General features: G+C 44.9%; 10 protein-coding genes across 10 annotated transcripts; 4 read left to right on the forward strand and 6 right to left on the reverse strand.

Moving 5' to 3' along the window:
• Nucleotides 1-55: 55 nt before the first annotated feature.
• Nucleotides 56-1,848, forward strand: TOT_040000109 (DEAD-box family ATP-dependent helicase; the record flags this gene model as incomplete). The annotated part of the gene is made up of 6 exons (XM_009693734.1): nt 56-308; nt 374-855; nt 886-1,146; nt 1,181-1,234; nt 1,360-1,644; nt 1,675-1,848. The coding sequence occupies 6 exons, from the start codon at nt 56-58 to the stop codon at nt 1,846-1,848; spliced, it is 1,509 nt and encodes a 502-aa protein (XP_009692029.1).
• Nucleotides 1,849-2,061: 213 nt separating this feature from the next.
• Nucleotides 2,062-3,785, reverse strand: TOT_040000110 (serine/threonine kinase; the record flags this gene model as incomplete). Its single annotated transcript, XM_009693735.1, has 8 exons — nt 2,062-2,298; nt 2,498-2,750; nt 2,789-2,891; nt 2,923-3,113; nt 3,219-3,310; nt 3,342-3,451; nt 3,481-3,678; nt 3,710-3,785. 8 exons carry the CDS (start codon nt 3,783-3,785, stop codon nt 2,062-2,064), a joined length of 1,260 nt encoding a protein of 419 aa, XP_009692030.1.
• Nucleotides 3,786-3,983: 198 nt separating this feature from the next.
• On the forward strand, nt 3,984-4,490 carry TOT_040000111 (conserved hypothetical protein; the record flags this gene model as incomplete). The annotated part of the gene is made up of 1 exon (XM_009693736.1): nt 3,984-4,490. One exon carries the CDS (start codon nt 3,984-3,986, stop codon nt 4,488-4,490), a length of 507 nt encoding a protein of 168 aa, XP_009692031.1.
• Nucleotides 4,491-4,495: 5 nt separating this feature from the next.
• TOT_040000112 (Plasmodium falciparum CPW-WPC repeat containing protein) lies at nt 4,496-5,583 on the reverse strand (the record flags this gene model as incomplete). Its single annotated transcript, XM_009693737.1, has 10 exons — nt 4,496-4,633; nt 4,755-4,893; nt 4,936-4,998; nt 5,028-5,079; nt 5,110-5,138; nt 5,172-5,189; nt 5,224-5,263; nt 5,306-5,366; nt 5,398-5,451; nt 5,482-5,583. The coding sequence occupies 10 exons, from the start codon at nt 5,581-5,583 to the stop codon at nt 4,496-4,498; spliced, it is 696 nt and encodes a 231-aa protein (XP_009692032.1).
• A 36-nt stretch (nt 5,584-5,619) lies between these two features.
• On the reverse strand, nt 5,620-6,189 carry TOT_040000113 (hypothetical protein; the record flags this gene model as incomplete). The annotated part of the gene is made up of 3 exons (XM_009693738.1): nt 5,620-5,736; nt 5,762-5,833; nt 6,109-6,189. 3 exons carry the CDS (start codon nt 6,187-6,189, stop codon nt 5,620-5,622), a joined length of 270 nt encoding a protein of 89 aa, XP_009692033.1.
• Nucleotides 5,851-6,528, forward strand: TOT_040000919 (conserved hypothetical protein; the record flags this gene model as incomplete). Its single annotated transcript, XM_009693739.1, has 7 exons — nt 5,851-5,949; nt 6,042-6,104; nt 6,136-6,175; nt 6,205-6,304; nt 6,375-6,414; nt 6,446-6,479; nt 6,515-6,528. The coding sequence occupies 7 exons, from the start codon at nt 5,851-5,853 to the stop codon at nt 6,526-6,528; spliced, it is 390 nt and encodes a 129-aa protein (XP_009692034.1).
• A 198-nt stretch (nt 6,529-6,726) lies between these two features.
• On the reverse strand, nt 6,727-14,324 carry TOT_040000115 (DNA polymerase epsilon catalytic subunit; the record flags this gene model as incomplete). The annotated part of the gene is made up of 17 exons (XM_009693740.1): nt 6,727-6,795; nt 6,889-7,000; nt 7,033-7,149; nt 7,192-7,265; nt 7,296-7,698; nt 7,730-7,878; nt 7,915-8,118; nt 8,148-8,309; nt 8,344-8,649; nt 8,683-8,863; nt 8,895-8,986; nt 9,025-9,234; nt 9,265-9,418; nt 9,542-9,689; nt 9,724-10,087; nt 10,155-12,231; nt 12,295-14,324. The coding sequence occupies 17 exons, from the start codon at nt 14,322-14,324 to the stop codon at nt 6,727-6,729; spliced, it is 6,852 nt and encodes a 2,283-aa protein (XP_009692035.1).
• A 392-nt stretch (nt 14,325-14,716) lies between these two features.
• TOT_040000116 (conserved hypothetical protein) lies at nt 14,717-15,522 on the reverse strand (the record flags this gene model as incomplete). The annotated part of the gene is made up of 4 exons (XM_009693741.1): nt 14,717-15,050; nt 15,163-15,308; nt 15,339-15,425; nt 15,460-15,522. The coding sequence occupies 4 exons, from the start codon at nt 15,520-15,522 to the stop codon at nt 14,717-14,719; spliced, it is 630 nt and encodes a 209-aa protein (XP_009692036.1).
• Nucleotides 15,523-15,545: 23 nt separating this feature from the next.
• TOT_040000118 (uncharacterized protein) lies at nt 15,546-18,552 on the reverse strand (the record flags this gene model as incomplete). Its single annotated transcript, XM_009693742.1, has 2 exons — nt 15,546-15,617; nt 15,790-18,552. 2 exons carry the CDS (start codon nt 18,550-18,552, stop codon nt 15,546-15,548), a joined length of 2,835 nt encoding a protein of 944 aa, XP_009692037.1.
• Nucleotides 18,553-18,999: 447 nt separating this feature from the next.
• Nucleotides 19,000-20,645, forward strand: TOT_040000119 (microtubule-associated protein; the record flags this gene model as incomplete). The annotated part of the gene is made up of 11 exons (XM_009693743.1): nt 19,000-19,113; nt 19,156-19,241; nt 19,273-19,409; nt 19,441-19,561; nt 19,591-19,707; nt 19,739-19,832; nt 19,866-19,912; nt 19,944-20,007; nt 20,040-20,156; nt 20,197-20,481; nt 20,523-20,645. 11 exons carry the CDS (start codon nt 19,000-19,002, stop codon nt 20,643-20,645), a joined length of 1,305 nt encoding a protein of 434 aa, XP_009692038.1.
• Nucleotides 20,646-20,762: the final 117 nt, after the last annotated feature.

Consider the following 20,762-nt stretch of genomic DNA (forward strand, 5'->3'; position numbering starts at 1 on the left):
TCACACCCCAAATTTTATTTCCGATGTGTTTTATATATTTTAATAGGATTTACTAATGAGTGATACTTCTGAAGATGCTGTGTCATCTTCTAGAGATGACAATTTGAATTCGAAGCAGGAATTAAGTGAGTCTCAGCAGAATGGAAACTCAGACTATTTTTCCAACGTGCTTTTTACCGATCTTGAAATTTCTGAGCCCATTTTGAGGGCTTTGGCTGAACACGAGTTTGTCAAAACAACTGAGATTCAAGCTAAGTGTATTCCCCCGCTTTTGCAGGGCAAGGACGTTTTGGGAAAGGCGAAAACAGGTACTTAATCCGTGAAGCCATACATAGTAAATTTACGAAATTATTCTGGTATTAACAGTGTGTAGGCTCTGGAAAGACGCTCGCCTTCCTGATTCCACTGGCAGAAGTCCTGTTTCAGGTTAAATTTATGCCGAGAAATGGCACCGGCGGCCTCATCATCTCCCCAACGAGGGAGCTTAGCCTTCAGATATTCGAAGTTGCGAAGGACGTCTGCAAATATCTGCCTCAGACTCTGGGCCTGGTCATGGGAGGCGCCAACAGGAAGCAGGAGGCCGACAAGCTCGTCAGAGGCGTGAATATTTTAATCGCAACCCCCGGCCGTCTACTCGACCACATGCAGAACACCAAGGGGTTCATCTACAAGAACCTGCTCGTCTTTGTCATTGACGAGGCCGATAGGATCCTAGAAATTGGATTTGAGGAGGAGATTAACCAAATTATTAAAATGTTGCCGAAAAACAGGCAAACTTCGCTCTTTTCAGCCACTCACACTTCAAACGTCGACGACCTCGCTCGTTTGTCTCTGAAATCGCCTGTTTTCCTCCAGGTTTGTGGCCCAATTGACTTATTTTTTTAGGCATCTGCTGACGATAGCGCCACTGTGGTCGGTTTGGAACAGGGTTACGTTGTTTGCGAGGCTGAGAACAGATTCATGTTGCTCTTCACGTTTTTGAAGAAGAACCTCGACAAGAAGATAATGGTTTTCTTCAGCAGCTGCAACTCCGTCAAGTTCCACGACGAGCTTCTCAACTACGTTGACATACCTGTCAAGTCCATTCATGGGCGCAAGAAACAATCGCACCGACTCACCACCTATTACTCGTTCTGCAAGGCCACCGTACGTTTTACACGTTTTACTAATTATTTTCCAGAAAGGCTTTTTGCTTTGTACTGATGTTGCTGCAAGGGGTCTCGATATTCCCAAGGTATTTTCACATATTTAGTCATTAAGCAACAAATTACATACTAGGCACATTACATACTTGTTACATTATATGCTAGTCAACCAAACATATGTTAGTGAACCAACAAACACTTAAAATATTTTTAGGTCGATTGGATTGTTCAGTACGACCCTCCTGATGACCCTAAGGACTACATTCACCGTGTCGGGAGGACTGCTCGTGGCGCTGACGGCAAGGGCAAGGCCATTCTGTTTCTGATGCCCGAGGAGCTCGGCTTTCTCCACTACCTCAAGTCCATGAACGTGAAGATAAGCAAGTACGACTTCAACCTCAGCAAGATTGCTAACGTGCAGATGCAGTTGGAGAAGCTGATTGAGAAGAACTACTACTTGAACAGCTCCTCAAAGCAGGCTTACCGCTCGTACCTCCACGTATGTTTTCCACTCTTTACTCCTTTTCAGGCCTACATGTCTCACAGTCTCAAGAACATCTTCAACGTTCACTCGCTCGACTTGAAGCGTGTCGCTCGGGCTTTCGGGTTCTCCGTCCCACCCAAGGTCGACCTAAACACCAAGCCTTCCAACCGTAGCAAGAGCCGTCTCATGAAGCGGCATCCGCACAAGAGGGATAATTAACACATATCGCAAGTCAATATGGCTTATACATGTTACATTATGGTACACTGTCTTAACCCATTAACCAATTAGCCTCGTCAACTGGTTACATTCATCAACCAATTAGCCTCGTCAACCGGTTACACTCATCAACCCATTAGCCTCGTCAACCTGTTACACTCATCAACCCATTAACGGCATTGCCCTAGGGTTCGTTACGTTTGCATTATTCCGTTAAGGTCGCTGAGCATTCGTTGCGCCTCGTGAAAACACTCTACATTCTGTCTTTACATCACTAAACTCACCTAATAGTGGCCCTGAGTGTAGCTGCACGTCCAGCAGGTACGTCTTATATCTCAGTTTATATAACTGCATTACAAAATTGAGTTTGTTATCCGAGTGCTTTATGAACATTCTGAAGCCTGGCCTGAACTTCCACACGTACGACCGGTTAAACAAATAAGAGCACAGCTGCAGTATAATTTTATGAATTAAACACCACTACTACTACTGTTACTACAACAACTACTCTATTGTTACTACTATTGATACTATTACTGCTACTGCTATTGATACTATTACTGCTACTGCTATTGATACTATTACTGCTACTGCTATTGATACCGCTACTAAGCATTCGACACCAACTGTGTGAGTAACTACTTTGTACCTTGTTGATGCATCTGAACTCAGACTTGATCCCTGAGACTCCCAACTTCCAGCGCTGCATATTTTGGTTGAGTGTGAACACTGTCGTCTTCGGGGCCTCGACCACCATGTTGTGCGGGTTATATGGGTCGACCGTGAACGTCTGCTCCAGGAACTCTATAATGTCAGCGGAGAACGTGTGCGACTGCCTTCCCTGCGACTCCCACTCGTGATGCACATATATCATGTCGCACCCTCTCAACCACGGGTGCATCCTAATTACGTTTATCCCACGGTGCTTGTTAAAACTTACAGCAATTCCTGCATCGTTATCCTTGTCTGTGGGTCCACGTCCAACATCCTCATCAGCAACCAGCGTGCGTCATTCGTGACGTGGCCTGGGATGTAAAACTTCCCTAAATGTCCTTATTTATCACAAATTCCTACCCAGCTTTATTTTTCCAAACAGTGCTGGTATTTCGTCGTCGTCGAACGGGAGGCTTCCGCACAGCAGCACATACAGAATGATTCCGCAGGACCATATGTCCACCTCCGGCCCTGCGTATGGCTTTCCGCATATCACTTCTGGAGAGGCGTAGTTCGGAGAGCCACAGGGCGTTTTAAGGCACTCTCCGTCCCTAAAACATTTTATGAGGTGTCAAACCCGTATATATACAACTATAGCATGTGTGCCTATTAATTTGTACATACACATACGTACACTTCTGCTCATCTTTCCTTACCTCATGAAATTTGACAGGCCAAAGTCTCCGATTTTTATGTTCATGTATTTGTCCATCAGAATGTTTTCGGGCTTCAGGTCTCTGTGGCACAGCTACAAGGCAACGTTAGCTTCCTTCTCTCACCATTCTCTTGTGGCAGAAGTTGACTGCTGAGATTATTTGTCTAAAAATTCTTATTGCGTCCACCTCGCCCAGCTTATTTCTCTGCAACACGTAGTCGAACAGCTCTCCTCCTGTCGCCAAATATCATGTTTTCACGTACCGTCCACGTATTCCATGATTAGAAAAACTGTATCCGGTGTGTCGATTAGGTCGTATAGGTGTATTATGTTCGGGTGATAAAGTCCGTTGATTGCGCTGATCTCTCTTGAGAGTTTTCCCATTACTCCCATTGACGACATCCTGGCCTTGTCGATGATCTTAATTGCTACCTTCCTTCCCGAACTCTTGTGGACCCCAACTATTAATTTGTGATTTAACTCGACACTTACGCTTAACTTTGGCAAATGAACCAACACCAAGTGTCGAGCCTATTGAATATCCTCTCAATGAGCTCCCTCCCGTCATGATTTAGTTTTAGGGGTTAAGCGATTGTAAATAACCATGTACCTTCTTAAATCTTAAATAGAAAACATCACGATAGTCTTTTAAAATTTATAAACACCTTATTGTACATGAATATAATATTTACTAAATCAGGATTCTACGATGGGGAAACACATCATTTAATTCACATTATATATTTTTGTGTACATTAGTTTTTCGATGTTAGGAACTGAACTGGTTCATTCCATCAATAGATTGTGTAAAAATAAAAATCTATTGTTGAATAGTATCTTTTCACCCACATATTCTGCTACACTCACTGGATCGGCCAATATCACTTTGAAGAGCAGCCGATTTTACAGTAGTTCTGGCAGTGAACCTGGACAGGACAATTACAACTGGCGGCAGCGGGTAGTTGGCGCTCAAACTGGAAACCGACTGAACGTCGGACCTTACAAGCGCGGCCGCTGGTTCGTGAGCTACAAAGAGGACCCCGGGAGCTTCATCACGAACATTTTAATCATCCTCGTCACCGGATACGCCATCTTCGCCCTTCTTCCTGGTACCTTTACTTCCTACTCATTTGTTTTAGGGGAATCGATGAAGGTGCGGAGGCAGCGGAAGCTGCGGCAGATGCTTTTGGACAAGGCCAACATGACCGAATCTGAACTCAGCTACATTGAAAACTACAAACTGGAGACCGTCGACGAGCACAGCGCCGAATAAATTACTTAAATTATTCTTATTATTCCATCGTCTATGATGCCACTTATTTTATTTTGCTCAAACTGCTCAGCCGTTTTCTCCGAGTTGAGCTTCTTCGTTGATGCTCGCCTCCATCTGAGATCACCTGAGGAAGTTGTGTTTTCCTCGTAAATTACATTTTTGCTCGTACAGTGACTTCTTTGCCACATCGAAGTTCGAGACGTCCATTATGGGAGAGCATATCCCATTGTAGGTCTGCGCACTTTATTGTTCTCCGTTTCGTACCTTCGGTGCTAGACACAGCGTTTCCGATATTGGCGCCCACTCGAAAGGACACTCAACTCCCTCGAAAATCGGTTTTTCTGTTAATTTGATTTTTAAATTTTGTTCACTACCGTTTATACATGGCCATTCAGCTTCACACCTATTTTCAATCGCATTTTCATCTTAGTAGCATTACGCTTACCTCCATGCAAAATTTTCCTTCTCCTCGGGTCCCATTCCCGTAAAATCCTTTAAGTCGTTACACCTACCATCAGGTAACTTATATTTACTTACAGGCCTCTGTAATCTCCCGGTGCCTTACAGGAGCCGTTATATTCAACCCATCCTATTTAAAAGGTTATTTTTATATTCAAACCTTTTGGACACTTTTGATCATAGTTTCTCCTATTTCATTTAATTATTGCCTATCGGTCAAACCTGCACTGGCCAGTGAACCTGTATTAAAAATATATTTTGCGTTTTAACGAACCAGAATCGCTTCAACTGTTCCGTTGCATACTCCATCAAATCTAATTTTTTCCATTTCGGTCTGAGTTTATGCCATAACTCACCTAGTGATTCGAATCTTCCTTTAACATATTTACTGTATTGCTTATCAACCACTTTCTGAGCCTATATTTTTTATTTTCTAACTTACACATACCCTTTCTAATTCCTTTTTATACACCTCTCCGAACTTCTTAGCTATTTTCCTCTTCTAAAACAATATTTACCACCGTTAGTTTACCTTTTTTTCTTCTGGCGTTTCTGGAGTTTCTGAGTCATCTGATTTATCCTCTTCTCCGTAGGCTTCAACAACATTATCTACGTTTTCCGATAGTTTGCCCATGTCTCTGAATAAATTTCACATTTTTTCTCAAAAAATTTACTCTGAAATTCCAGAAGCCAGGCTCTTCTCCTCATTTTGCGACTTGTTATCGTCTTCTTCTATTGAAGCTCCAATGATAAATATTACGATTATTACATACCCTAATATTATCTTCTTAAACAACAACATATATATTTACAATTATCGAACAACCATTAAATTTATTGACGACATCACTCATTGTGTTGGGGTCACACTTCTCATGATCACTCTAATTTTATTTGTAGAATGAACCTTTACACCTTCATACCATCAATTTTATTTATAGATTATTTTAAATTTGTAAAGTGTGTAAATCAGCAGAGCTCATTTTTCCCCTTTGGCATGGTTCGAACCCTATTCACTTTTTACGCACACATTACTTACACATTTACTCTATTTTAATATATTACACTGTTTTCATCGCAATTAATGTTCAGAACATTCGCAACAATGTTATGAGTGGCATTCAGGACACTGCCGACTTCGCCGTCAACATTCACGTACGTTCCAGCCTTTAACTTTTCCTTTCAGCCTCCTCACGAGGATCTCGAGGAAACTCTCAAATCGCTCGGTTCGTACACTCATCTCATTTTCCTACAGATGGCATCATGATGCTTGAGAACGCTCAACGTCGTGCCGATAACGAGGAGTTCTATGAGGCTGAGCAGCGTCTCTTGAAAATCCACAAGAACAAAATCAGGTTAGTTTTATGCACTGGCCACAACCTCAGCCTCAACTGCAACTTCAACAACTCTGACACTCCTTTTCAGGGAAATCGTTTCAAGTGCCTTCGAACCCATTCACTCCATGGTACGGCTCGCTCCACCTAATTTTCCTTTAGTTTCCTTCCAGGATGGAGGCTTTCATTCGGAACGGTACCGCTCTACTATCTAACTCACAACATGTACAGAGACAATCATTTAATTTACATTACGTCTGTGAAGATCGTCAGGCATTCCTGCAGGCTTTTCATGTTTGTCACTTGCGATATCTCGACTGCCACTGTGTAGCACTCCCTGAATCGCATTGCGCTAACTACACTAGACTTACTTCCAGTGGGTGTCGCTCAGTCTATTTTGATACTTCCTTCCGCATCTGTTCATCATGTCATACACTTTCCACTTACGAGCAGGAATTTCTTCTGTACATTGTTTTCACGCTCCTGCATGATGGACATATGCTATCTTGTGCCTACGTAACAGTTAATTTTGTTATTGTTGTATATCATACTATAGCTTATGTTGCACATGATACCATAGCTTATGTTGCTCATACTGTGCATACTATTGCACTGGCTCTACTTACTTGGTATGCGTAGAATACGTTCTCCAGGTATTGTATGATCTTTGCCTCCACCTGCCTACTGTCAAACGGCTTTGAACATATTTGACACAGCCTGAGGAACGGTCAGTCTCTTTCCAAAATTACCATGAGTAGCTTATCGTTTCGTCCTCTTCGTTCTGCAGCAGCGACAGCGTCGACACTATATCTATGTCTGAGACCATGTGGCAGTGGCCGCAGCGCAGCGACGCCAACTTGAGCTCCCTAAACGGCCATTGTTAACTCTGCATGGACACAAATCCTTACCTCGAGGGCGCCTTCCAATTCCTGTCCGTGTACTCGCTTTGCGACGTCAACATGTACAGCTTGTGTATTTTTTCCTAAATATTCTATCATCCTCCATCTCTTACGTCCAGCGACGAGATCAGCGAATAGTTTGTCCAGTCCAGACTTTTGTCTATTTGCATGATGTAGAGCAGCAGCTTTATCGTTTCCACCTTCCAGTCGTCCGAGCCCTGCAGCTTCGTGCCCGGCAGCTTCGGGAAGTCCATCTTCAGGTGCTTGCTGTTCTTGTCGAACGTCCTTGCGAACGTCTCCGTGTCCGCGATCAGTTCGTAGAGCCTACTGAAGTACGAGCCCGGCTGATACCAGTCGTAGTATATTCTGTCATGTATCTTCTTCGCCAGCTTGTGGAAGTCCGTCCTCACCAGTTTCGGCGGCTCGTAGTTTTCCTCCGTCGCCTCGTAGCTGTCCGACTCGTAGAATGACCTCACGCTCCTCCAGAGCGGGTCGAGCGCAATCGTTTTCATGAAACTACGTCATGGTGTTACTTTCTCGGGCTTACTATCTTATGAACATTTCCACTGCCAGTGGCATGTACTCCAGCGCCTTCAGGTTTTCGCTGCAGTTTTCTCTCGAGGCGTCGATGTAGTTCTTGTATCTTATGTAGTTAACCTTGTCCAGCTGCACCATCGCCACGTACTCCTCCTCCACCTAAAGTTGTCGCGAGTTAAACTTCGGTATTCGTACCTGGAAGGGTATGTTTTTGAACTTCGACTGCGTCGCCGCCAGGTCCGTCAGCGCCTCCTGCACTCTCGTCCTCCCCTTCGTCACGCTTATGCAGTCCGACTCTACCACCATGTACGTCGGGTCCATGTGTATTGTCGTCAGCTTGTGGTTCACCGATATGTGTTTCACCAGCTTCTTCAGGTACTCCTTCATTGCTCCCAGCGCCTACATATCTTGTTTCCTCTGCCACGTACCATCGAATACAGTGCCGGGTCGTACAGGATGCTCCTCGCGTCGCTCAGCCACGACTTCAGGTAGCTGCACAGGTTAACTATGTTCTGGAAGGTCGCGTAGTCCACCTTCTGGTACACGAGGTTCGTCGAGTTCATCAGGTTTTCCAGCATCGTGCCCAGTATCTACATAATTGTGCTTACGACCGCCGGTTCTCACCTTAAACGAGTTCGGGTGGAACATCGACACGTGGAAGTTAGTCTCCAGGTCCACCACTGCTGCTTCCTCGTTCCTCGTTTCCGCCTTTTCGTGGTTTGCGAAGTCCATCATCTTCGACTGCAGCAGTATTGCATTGTACATCATCGACTGGTTGAACCTGATTTTCGCTCCGTAGCACCTGTACACTCCTGGGATCGTAAAGTCCAGTCTGTTTTCATTTTCGTGGATGTCGTAGTCCGAGTGTTCCAGGTTACTCGCCTGTATCAACCCCAAATCCACTCCCATCTCGCTCGTTCCCCAAAGCAGCTACATTTGCATATCTCCTTCACTCCCACTTACCGACGACGACAGCCTCAGTGCTCTTGCGTACATCACGTCGAACATGCACTTGAACGCCTCCAAGCTACTCAGCGAGAGCAGCACTGAGACCGGCACTGCTGATATTCTCGACAGCGCCAGCTTTTCCTCCACCGTGCTGAAGTGCTTATACAGCAGACTCACTGCGTCCTCGAAACACGACCTACACGATTTTTAACTCCTTCGGCACCTACTTCATGAACAGCGTCGACAGTATCTGTGGATGCGACTTTGCCGTCCCGTCAAAGAACACTGGGTAGTACTCTCCCTTCGCCCATTGTCCAAACTGCATTTTTAATTTATCACGCTCGAGTTAAAACTTACTTCAGACCTATCCACTGACGAGTACACGTACACGAAGTACTTCCTCTTCGACAACGATGGCTTCAGCGCATTCAGGTACCCGTCCAGCTTCTTCATTGCATTCTTACACGACGTGGCTGCTGCTTCTGACGCTTCTATCTCCGTGTCAAACAGTGCTCCAAAACAGTCAGGGAACGTGTACGGGTTACTATAATGATCCGCGTCCACTGCCTACACACCCCAATTATCCTCTTCTTTTACCGTTTTCTCTGCCCACATTTCTCTGTACTTTTCCAATATCGGCGTCGATATCTCACTAAACTGCTCTTCCGTGTATCTATTCAGTGCCACGTTTCCTCCGACGTATATTCTATTCAGCGCGCGGTCTCCTTTCGTGAATATCGCCGCAAAAAATCTATGTTTTGATCAAAGATTTATTTTAGTTAATGCTCCTATTACTTATCTAAGGTAGCATCGACGCTGGCACAATTATTAACTCAGAATCGACGATCGCACATTCTATTCACTATAATAGTACCTGTTTCTCCTCTTCGTCTCTGCGTCTTGCGACTGGAACACGTACACATACGCGTATTCAAAGTCGTTCATGTACTTCAGGTCCACTGTCTGCACCGGGTTCGTTGCTGATATAGCATTCGACTTAAACTCCAAATCCTCGTTCAGTACTACACCCGCATCAGCCTCTTTCTATACGCTTACCTTTCGCCACTTCCGTGTTCTTCAGTGATATCATCGTTCCCACTCTCGTCATAAAGTCGAATGCGATTGGTATTTTTGACTCGTAGACTCCCGCCACTGTCTTGTACAGTATCGACTTAATCGAGTTCCTCAGGTATTTCTGGTAGTACGACTCTCTCATCTCCAACTCCACCAGGTTCATCTGCCTCGCTCCTCTCGGAAGCACGTAGCTGTCCTTCAGCTCTCTTATTGCCACGTTTTCGTCCGCCTTTATTGGGAACTCGTTCTTATTGTTGATGTACAGCTTCCTCCACAGCTCCACTTTCACGTTAAGTATCATCGGCTTGTTGTATATCGACACTTTACAGTTTACGTATGACGAGTCCTACACATTTGTAATTGTTTGTTCGTTTACGAACATCCGCCTTAAATAAATAAACAAATAATTTTACCTTCGGATCCAGCTCAAAGTCGTAGATGTGCCACGTCTCCGTGAACAGTGCGTAGTAGTCGTCGAAATCGAGCCTGCTCTCCGTCCTGCTCGATAACACTTCCCTCAGCTCTCTGTAGAGGTTATAGTTTACCTTCGCCTGCGTGCTCCTTTGCATGCTCTTCGCACTCGCCACGCCCTTCAGCCACCTCTTCTTCAGCACGTCCAGCCAGTCCTCCTGCTCCTCTGCCTTCAGCGGCGCCTCCACTTCATCTTCGTCCGCAGTCGCTGTTGTCGTATCGCTCGCCGCAGTCGTATCTCCCACCGCGAGCCCTCCCCTGTCCCCTAGCGAAGCTGCTTTTGTCGTCGCGAAAAAGGTCACTATTCCTCTCTGCCTGTTTTCCATCATCGCCTGCTTCTTCTTTACCCATTTCGGCATCTCTATTTCCGGTATCGGATTCTTCAGGCCCTGCATGATCGCCGGCAGGCATATCAGCTTCAGTATCTGCGTGTCCACCCTCTCCTTGTAGTACTCCCAGTCCAGTATGTCTCTGGACGACATCTTAGTGGCTGTTGAGAGTTGTATTTTGAGCCACTTCGACAGGTACTGCGAGCGCACAGCCTCCTCCACCTTGAACGTCTGTATCGGTATCGCTCTCGCCGTCCTCGGCGCTTCCTGCGGGTGCGAGGCCAGCAGGAACGACATTATTATGTTCGGGTCGTTCAGGTACGTGTCGTTTTTAAACAGCTCCGACAGCCTTCGTGCTGCTGTGATTCCGAAACACTTCTGGTGCGGCTGTTCATTTACTGCCTTCTTCACCGTCTTCTTCGATAGCAGCAGCTCAAACAGGTCATCATCCTTCAACTCCTGTGCTCTCGTCTCCAGCACTCTTCTGTAGGAGAGCGCCACCTTCGCCGCTGACTGGTACGCGTCCTCCTTCGTTGCTCCCAGCAGGTACTGCGGGAATATATCTTCTTGGAACAGCTGTATCAGCCTCATCTCTCCTCTCCTCTTGATTTCGAAGCCCTTCAGCTCCACTATTTGGTTATTACTGTTGTACACCACGTATCTCTTCTTCAGCAGCTCCTCCGACTTCTCCGACGCCGGCAGGAACATCGCGTGCCACGGTCCGTCGAGTTCAAAGAATATCTCGTTCCTCTTTATTGTTCTATACTTTCCCGTGTCCTCCAGGTCCAGGTACTGGTCGTTTGTCCACTCGTTTGCTATAAGCATGTTAAGCACCGTCGTCATGTACTCCAGTTCCACTGTCTTCGTCTTTCCCTCCGCTGCGTACTTCAGGTCCAGCACTGCTGGGAACACGTCTGGCAGCATACACCATATTCCATCTGTGTCCAGCTCTATTGGTATTCCTATTTTTTCCACCAACTTTCTTGCCGAGTCGATTATCGACGCTCCCGTGTACGTCACTATTGCTCCCATTTCCATGCTGTACCACCTCGAGCCCGTTCTCTTAACGTAGCCGTAGAAACTGTTAAGTATGCACTTGTACGCAAGCTGCAGCGAGTCGTTTATCAGTATTTTTTCTCTCACGCTCTTCATCTTCACTGGGTCTGAGCAGCCCTGCTTCAGCAGCGCCTTCAGCTCGTTTTCTCCCTCCTTCTTCAGGTGCTTGAAGGTGTACCTTCTGTCTCTGAACGTCATCACTGTCTGCACGTAGAAGTGGTTCTCTCGCTGGCATATTATGCTTTCCACGTCCGCCTCCTTGTATATCTTCGTCTTCTTAAATATCTTCTGCGAGTGGTTCTTAACTGCCTTCTGCAGCTGTGCTCCCTGTTCTCTTTCCGTCAGCTGGTCCCAAGTCCTAAATGCCACCTTCCCGTTCCCTTCCAACTCCTCCGAGTCCGCATCCGAATCTTCTTCCTGCTCCGCCTTCACTCTACTTTCGTTCTTCGACGCTGCTGCTCCTTGGTACGTCCTCGACTTCAGGTTTTGCAGCAGCACCAGTATCTGACTCTTATCTATTGGCGACACTTCCAGCCTCTGCTTCCACTTCATTCTCTTCTGACACAGGTGCGACTCGCTGTAGTACGAGCACTTTTCGCAGAACTTTTCCGTCACGATTGCTGTCGGCTGCAGCCTCTGCGTGATTATTATGTTCGGGTACATTGCTCCCACATCTAGGTGGTATATTCTCGGGTACGTCTTTATGCTACTCTCGTCTCTCAGTCTACACAGCCTCACGTACAACTCTCTGTACACGTCCTCGAAGTTTTCAAAGTGCTCGAATATCTTCTTTAGCCTTTTTGATGGCTCTCCCGGCCTCCGGGTCCCATCTTCCTCATCGTCCTCCTCCTCGTACAGTTTCAACGGCTCCTTCGTTATCTTACTCATGTTGTTCTTCGCCCAGTATATCAGCAGAGCGTCCAGGTTATTTATCAGGTCGTCGTACGCTGCTGCTGACAGCTCAAACTGCTCCTCCTGGTCGTCTCTGAATATTCCGCAGCGCAGGCTCTCCACTCTTCCTCCTATGTACGTGTTTTCGTAGACCAGGTGCTGTTTTTCCGTTTCCGGGTTCGTGTAGAACCTTATTGCCTTCTGCGTGTGTTTGTTCGGCAGCAGTATTCCATTTCCGTACGCCTCCGCCATCAGCAGGTTTTCGCACATAGTCCCTGCTCCCTGTCTCAGGATCTCGTTTGGCGGCAGCGGCACGATGTAGCTCAGCGCCAGGATAAAGTTGTGTATGAACTTGATGTACAGGTTGTAGGTCGCCACTGCGTCAGACACGCTGTACACTGCCAGCTTTTGCGGGTCCGTTCTCGCCATCGCCACCATGTCCTCCGGGTCTATCTCCACTGGGCTGTACTTCAGCATCAGCTTACACACCTGCTTCAGCGTCCTCGAGCCGAAGGGCAGGTACGAGTCTCTCTCCACCCACTTGTAGCAGTCCATGTTAAGCACTGCTGCGTTAACGAACACTCCGTTTGACAAATGGAACCCTGCTAGCTTGTTCATGTTCAGGCCGTTGATTTCCGCTCTTCTGTTAACGTACGGGAAGTCGAAATTGTCTCCGTTGTACGTCACCAGTATCTGCGGCCTCAGCTGCCTCACCAGCGTGAAGAACCTCGTCAGCAGGTCCCTCTCCGTCTTCTCGTTGTGTATTTTGAAGGCTGCGTTGCCCACGATGTCTTCTCTCGGCCTGTACAGGAACTCCGTTATGTCTCTCGAGACTATGCTTCTGTTTACTATCAGGTATCCCTGCCCGTTGAACATCACTGATATCAGCATGATCTCATCTGTCTCCATGTCCGGGAACTTCAGGGGCGCCTTGTAACACTCTATGTCCCATGCGAACACGTTCAACGGAGCCACGCTCCTCTTGTCCATAGGCTCGAACTTAACGTTGAAGTCCTCTCTTTCCACCTCGTACCACGTTCCGCACCTTATCGACAGGTCTATGCACACTCTGTTGATGTACTTCACGTCGTGCTCGTAGATGTTTCCTATGAACCTCAGCGTCTGACTCGACAAAGTCTTCTGGGACCCGCTCATTTCTCCCATTGAGTACTCCAGGTGATCTCTGTTACTCAGGTTATATGTGTCGTACCTGTTCCTGTCCACTTTGTTGTAGCTTACGTCTTCGTCGAACTCGTCGTAGTCGTTGGATGCGTTGATCAACAGGTTGTCCTTCTCGTACTGCCTCTTCATTGCTGCTATCATGTCTCTTCCTCTCTCGAGCTGATCTATTGTTTTAAAGCTGATTTTTATCAAGGTTGCCAGGTTATGCTTACTCACTCCTTCCACTGCGTCCACCTTCTCCAGGTGATTCGGCAGCGAGAGGTCTATCTTCTTACATGGCTCCAGCAGCACCGGTCCTATCGCGTTTACCTGGAACTTGTTGTACAGGAACTGCAGCACCACGTCGATGTAATCTTCTTTCAGCACCGATACGTAGAAGTACGGCGAATGGATCACTGATGTGTTCCACTCCGTCCCATCTTCAGATATAAAGTACAGTGACAGTGCTGAATTTAACTGACTATCTACGTTTGACGCTGTTTTATTGCTGTAAAACCTATCTGTGTCGTGGCTACTGTGGTCTATTTGTCCTGATTGCTTCGACGACTGTCTCAGGTCAACTGACGCCTTCACCGTTGTTACTACTACATTATACAGGAATCCGTTTCTCTTTCCGTTTGAATTCCAGGTTGGTGTTTTTTCATATTCCAACATTATTTTCAAATTTCCTTATTTATTTTTAACTTTACTATTGTTACACATCAACTTAAACATTACTTACTTTATACATCACATTTTAACTTATTCACATACATTTATTTAAATTCTATTATTTTTAAAATTAACTAATAACTTTTACTATATTTACTACTTATTTTCCATTATTTTTGATACACCATCACATTTCATTTTTTCACTTTTTATTTTCTTATTTTCTTTTTATTATTTACTCTTCTTCTACCTTTTCCATCACCAATTTAATTTTTATCATCTTCTTTACTCTTATCTATTTTTTATTTTCCATTTTACTATTTTTTAAATCTAAATTTATTCACATTCCTATTTATTCATCCACACATATACTTATTTATTCTTATTACATTATTTTATGTATAACATTCGTATTTTGTAAGAGCTTCATAGCAGTATTTACTTGCTTCCATTTGCTTTTTGTAGTACTCATTTCGGTCCCTTTTATATATTTTGTATTCTTCTCCCGTACACACCATTCTTTTCTCATCCATGTACAATTTATCATATTCTCTACTCGTTAAATCCTCTTCAATTCCTTTTTCTTGTTTTTGATTTCCATTTGTGCCTCTATTACACAAATTATACAACATTTCGTATATTTTATCCATTTTATTTTTCATTCTCAGCGTCCACAACTCCATTGCCAATTTTTCTCTCTCCATATTACTCGACACATACCATTTGTACCTATTTTAATTGTTTATTCGTGTTTGTATTATTTCTTATTCGTGTTCGTATTATTTAGTTTTCTAATGTCTGTCATTAATTTTTTAGTTGCTGTTCCTCAAACGTTTCCTACCTGTGGTCGCTGTTTTGGCACAGCGTGCACAAATTCTGCCCCTTCTTGTTCACGTAGAAGTCTCCGCAGTTGTTGCCGTCGTGGAGGACGATTCCGCAGCTGTCACACCACCTGCAGTCTCCGTAGCCTCCGCAGGCCGAGCACGGCTGAAACAATCGTTATTCCTCTCCACTTACTTCGTTTCCTCCCCAGGTCAGGTCCATCAGGTCCTGTATGTTTTCGCAGGCCGCCTTTCCGAACATCTGTCCTGCCACCAGCATCGACTGCGCCAATTAATGTCACTTTCCCTGCACTTACCGATATTTGTATGAACCTCTTAGCTAGTGGGTTATATTCGAAGTATCCTGTGCTCGACTCCATTGACTAATATTCGTTATTTTCTTCTAACCTACCACTTGGTGCGAGTTGTCCTTGTGTCCCATTGCCACTATTCCCCAGGGCACGTTTGTTGCAAACTAAAACGATTATCAGTACTCACATCTTTGTACAGCTTACACTTACTAGCTGTAACTATCTATGCCTATCTACGCCAATGAGCATCACCACTCCCATCTGTGGTAACGCCAAAACCTATTCTACCTACTCTAAATTGTCTAATTAACTATCTACACATCATGGGCTTCTTACCTGCTTCGTGTTCGCATTGTCAAACTCCAGCATCGACATCGAGTTCAGTGCTAGCATCTTCACGTAGTTGAACTGCGCCTCCGCCACGTGCAGGTTATCCTCCAGCAGCCCGTAAAGCGGGTTTTTGGTCGGTTTCGAGCCCGCGTTCAGCTTCGACAGGAACGATTTGTTCTTTTCCGGCAGCTCCAGGTTCGACACTATTCTCTCGTACCTGTGTAGGTCTCCGGTCGTCCATATTCCGTTGAGGACGTCCAGCGGCGACGGGCGCTGCTTCAGCGCCTGCGTCTTGTTAGCTGCGTTCAGCGAGGCCATGTCCGCCGTCAGCTGAGACAGCACGTCCACCTCCGCTCCTCTGCTCTTCGAGGCCTCTATGTTCATCAGCGACTGCGGCGAGTGTGCGTTTTGCGACCCTATGATCCCTCTGCAGTTTTTCGCGTTGCACTTGCATCTGAAGCCTCCTCCCACTCCCTTTGACGTGAATCCGTAGTTGTACGTCACCTCTTCTCCCTTCAGGATCTTCCTCGACGCGAAGACTCCCATTCTGTAGCTTCCTCTAACGTTGATTGGTATGCTTGAGCAGTTCGGGTCGCACGAGTGGTTGATGAACCTCGCCACGTTTCCCAGGTGCGTCGAGTCTATGTACACTTCCTTGTGCACCTTCATCACGTACCAGTGGCACTGGTTGTCGTCGTCGATTTCTGCGAAGCTCGAGCTCGCCAGCGACTTATGGAAATCCGTCTGCGTGATCACTTCGCCCACGTACTCGCACACCAGCTCGTTCTCTCTTATTTCCTCCGTCGCCACTGCTCCTATTCCCTTTCCTTCAAAGTACACTAGCTTCAGCTTCGGCAGCAAAAAGTTCTGGAACCTCTTGTTTCCGCAGTTAACGTCGTGCAATGCGCAGTTTTTAGACGTGCACTCTACGTTTTTCATAACGTTTTGGCACTCCTTTCCGCAACTCTTAGTGCACACGCACCTCGTGTTCGTGTCGGGTGCTGATATAAGTTTCCTGTTTTCTGGCGAGATCAGGTTCGACGTTATGTACTTGAACTCGCTCGATATCTTCGACAGTATCGACTCGTCGCAGCCCTTCACGATCAGGTTCCACTCGCGCGACTTCATGTCGTGGAACGGCCTTATGAACATGTCTTCTGCCGACCCGTTTGATGAGCCCATATCCCCTGCTTGGTTCTTACTGCTCTTCGAACTCCTTGCGTCCTGCCTCTTCGTCTTCCTCGACTTAGCCTTCAGCGTCGCTGACTTGTGCAGGTCCAGTATCTGGTTATCGTCGTCTGAATCTTGTGCTGGCTGCTTCGATATGAAGCACGGCTCCAGGTTAAGCTTCTTTTCGTAATTTGCGTGTTCCGTGATAAAGTTTTTCAGCCTCACGTATATCTCTCTCGGCACCACTGTCTCCAGGTTTACTGTTGGACACACGCACTCCTTGTTCATGATGTTACTTCTGTTGTTCGACTCCTTCGAGTTTTGTGAGAGTGTGCAGCCCACTTGTATGTGTATGCAGTCCTGGCACACGATCTGTTTTCCTGACTTCGGAAGTATGTGCACGTCTGGGTGCACGCAGTGCGTACACCACGTTCTATCACACCTTATGCACTTTACCAGCGTCGTCGAAGGCCCCTTCTGGAAGTACTCCTCGTCGTCGTCTGACGAGTTGTACATCTCTTCGCTCTTCGTGTTCGTCGTGTACGACCTCGACTGTATAAACGACTTGAATGCTCTCAGCTCCGGGTACCTCTGTGGCCTCGGTATCTTCTTTCCCTTCGCGAAGTGCGACGACTCCACCTTTCCTCTGCATGACGCCTTCAGCACGTTCCATGCTGACAGCAGTGGCGACTGTTTTTCTCTTATTTGTTCTCCTCTCCAGAACGTCTCCCAGTAGTACACGTACCTGTCGCAGTCGTAGCAGCTCCAGCACGTGTGCGAGTGACATATAAACTTCGGACGCCCGTTTCTGTCCACCAGGTTATGCAGGTGCCCGCACATACTCATGTTTATGTCTATTATTTTTTTGTCCGGTATTATCACTCTCGTCCTTGAGAAACAGTTCGGGTAACAGTAGAATGTTGAACACTCCTCCACGCAACACTTAACCAGATTTTTAAGTTGAAAAAACTGTCTGCATCCATTACAGCCTATGTGTGATATTGTACAGAAGAAGCATTTTTTTAGTGCGTTCGGGTTATCTATTAGGTAATGTGGTTTTTCGAGGTTTCTGTGTTGTCCTGTTTTCCTTCCTCCCTTCTTTTCCTCCTTCACTTCTTCCATTACTACTTCATCCGTGTCGCTTCCGCTTGACGATGAACTCGAGTTCGACTCCACCTCCGTTATCAGTTCCGGTGGTTCCCCCGACTCGTTATATCCTGTCGACCCATTTTTTGACGACGTCAGCTTCTCGTACATGTTATGGTAGTGGTTTTTCATAAACTCGTGGCACCTTATGTGGTACGATCTTTTACACATGTCCGAGCAGACCAGAAACGACTTCTTCCTCAGAATCGGGAGTCTGCATATCCAACATGACAATGGCCACTCCAACTTTGTATCGTTGTGTTTCTTGCCCGCCGTTTCCTTTTCTGATTCGGAAGTCTTACCCGTTTTATCTGGTCGCTTGAAACGGTTGCTGTCAACTTGACTGTCGCTAAACACTGAATCGTTGTCGTCAAGGTCTGGAAGGAACTCCCTCGGTATCCCTTCCGAAAGCACCAATTTATTAAAATATGTAGAATCCCTATAGTTGGTCATATTTAAAACCGAAAGTATTTACTAATTAGCCGTTTTAAGGGAGATTAATGATATTGAAAATTCAAACATTAAATGTGTCATATATACTCATATTATGTCGTTCAAAAATATAATAAAGATACAAAAATTAAGATGAGTTCAATTAGACAATGTAAAACAATCGTCTTAATGAGGAAATAATTGTATTCACACCAATAAAAATTAATTTAATTGACAGTTAGTTCCCCATACACATTAATTTATTTAGTATTAATTTGTAATATATTATAGGAATGAAACCATTTAATGAACTTGTATCATATCTTGATATCATTTTTTATTTGTTATATATTTTATAATTTTAATTGATGTTTATATAATATTAAAATTATGTAAAACTTATGATTCTTTAACAATTTCTAAAAATATAGACTTTAACATTATAATTAAACAAGATTGTTGTTAAAAATGGGCTCCACTGAAGTTTATGCCCACTTCATAAATGGAACTGATGAAAAATATGATTTGGAAGACAGCACATACCTAATTTCAACGAACATGGACAGAGAATCTCTCTCTAAGGTATTGATTTATAAGTTTTATACCTTATGTATACTTTAACAGATGATTAACGAACTTTTGAATCTGGAAGCTCCTGTATCCTTTGACATTATCGTGGACAACCAAAGATTGAGAGAGACTATCGCAGAGTTAGCACCTTTTTTAAAATAATCAATTTAGGAGAATGGAAATGCTTAAGATTGAATCTGAGTCTACAATTCAGCTCGTTTACGTTTTATCGGTTACCGAGCCTTCAGAAAAACGGTGTGATGACTTGGATAGCTGGATTTCCGGCCTATCGTACGATAATGATCTTGGTATTTTGAGTTTTACTTGACTATAATTCAGATTTGGTTGCCGTTTGTTCATATGGTGGATGTGTGTGCTTGTATGGATCGAAATCGATGGACAAAGTATACAGTTTTTCCAGCCAAAGAATTAAGTCATCGGTACATCTTTGCTCTAACGAGTAGGTTGTGAGTTTATAAGTGATATTAGGCACATGGGATACGTTTCTGAACTAGTGTGTGGCCACATGAACGGCCTCGTTGAGGTTTACAACATCAACACAAATCTGGACTACTCGTTCAATAATCTTGTGGCAACAAATGAAGGGTTAGTTATGAATTCATATTTTATTTCTCAGATACTCTGATACGGTGACATCAGTGGTGACCGATCACTCCGGAAAGGTTATTATATCAGGTGGTTATGACAATTTGATCACGGTTTACGAAAATGTACTTTTAACACTTAACTCAAATTCCTATTAGGTTGATTTGTCTTCCGTAAAACCGAATGGCTCAAAGTCTAAAAAACGGTAAACAAAACCAACTTTCATAATTCTTTAGTTCTTTGTCAGAAGTTATTTTATCCCAAATCGCATCCTTTGATAAACACAAAAAGCCTGTAACGGTATGCATTACCACAAAACATTTTAAATTTAGAAATTGAAATTCTCGTCCAGTAAAAGATTTTCACTAGCATCCTCGTCAATGGATGGGTCCTTGTGTTCATGGGACCTTAATAAAAAGGAAGCCGTATCATCGCATGAGACTGGAAAGGTTTGCAAAAGGAGCCGATTTTTATAATACACTCTTTTAGGCGTTGACTTGCTTCGACTTTTCGCCAAACGGAAGCTGTGTGTGCACTGGCAGTGTGGACGGAAGCTTGACAGTTTGGGACCTGAGGTCGAACGAAGAGGGCGTAACCATCAACGGAGATTCCGGAAGTGGCTTAAACTTGCTGAAAAAGGCGTCGTCAAGGCCCTTTGACCGTTTGGTCAGTGACGTCTCATGGAATCAATCAGTCAACCTTGTGTCGGCAGTTGGTCTGGATGGAAGCGTTATTCTGGTGGATGTCAGATCCCCAAAGTTTCCGCTCCAGAAGGTACCCCAACCTTACTAATTTAAAACTAATGAAAACTATAGACACTGTGTGAACATAAGGGAGACCTGGATAGAGTAACCTGCACAGTATGGACTAGTCAAAACGCCGTAGTTTATACCACGGCCGCAGGTCTCGTAAACAAGTTATTTTACAAGGAAATATAGCATAAATGTTTTCAGCTTCATTTTCTCGATAAATCATCCAAATGTGTTGGATCATATTTTAAACAGCGGTACATATGCCACATATTGTATATAATCCACAATTTGATTTAAAAATTT

This window comes from Theileria orientalis, chromosome 4, assembly GCF_000740895.1.
Source record: "Theileria orientalis strain Shintoku DNA, chromosome 4, complete genome".
Lineage (NCBI taxonomy): Eukaryota > Apicomplexa > Aconoidasida > Piroplasmida > Theileriidae > Theileria > Theileria orientalis.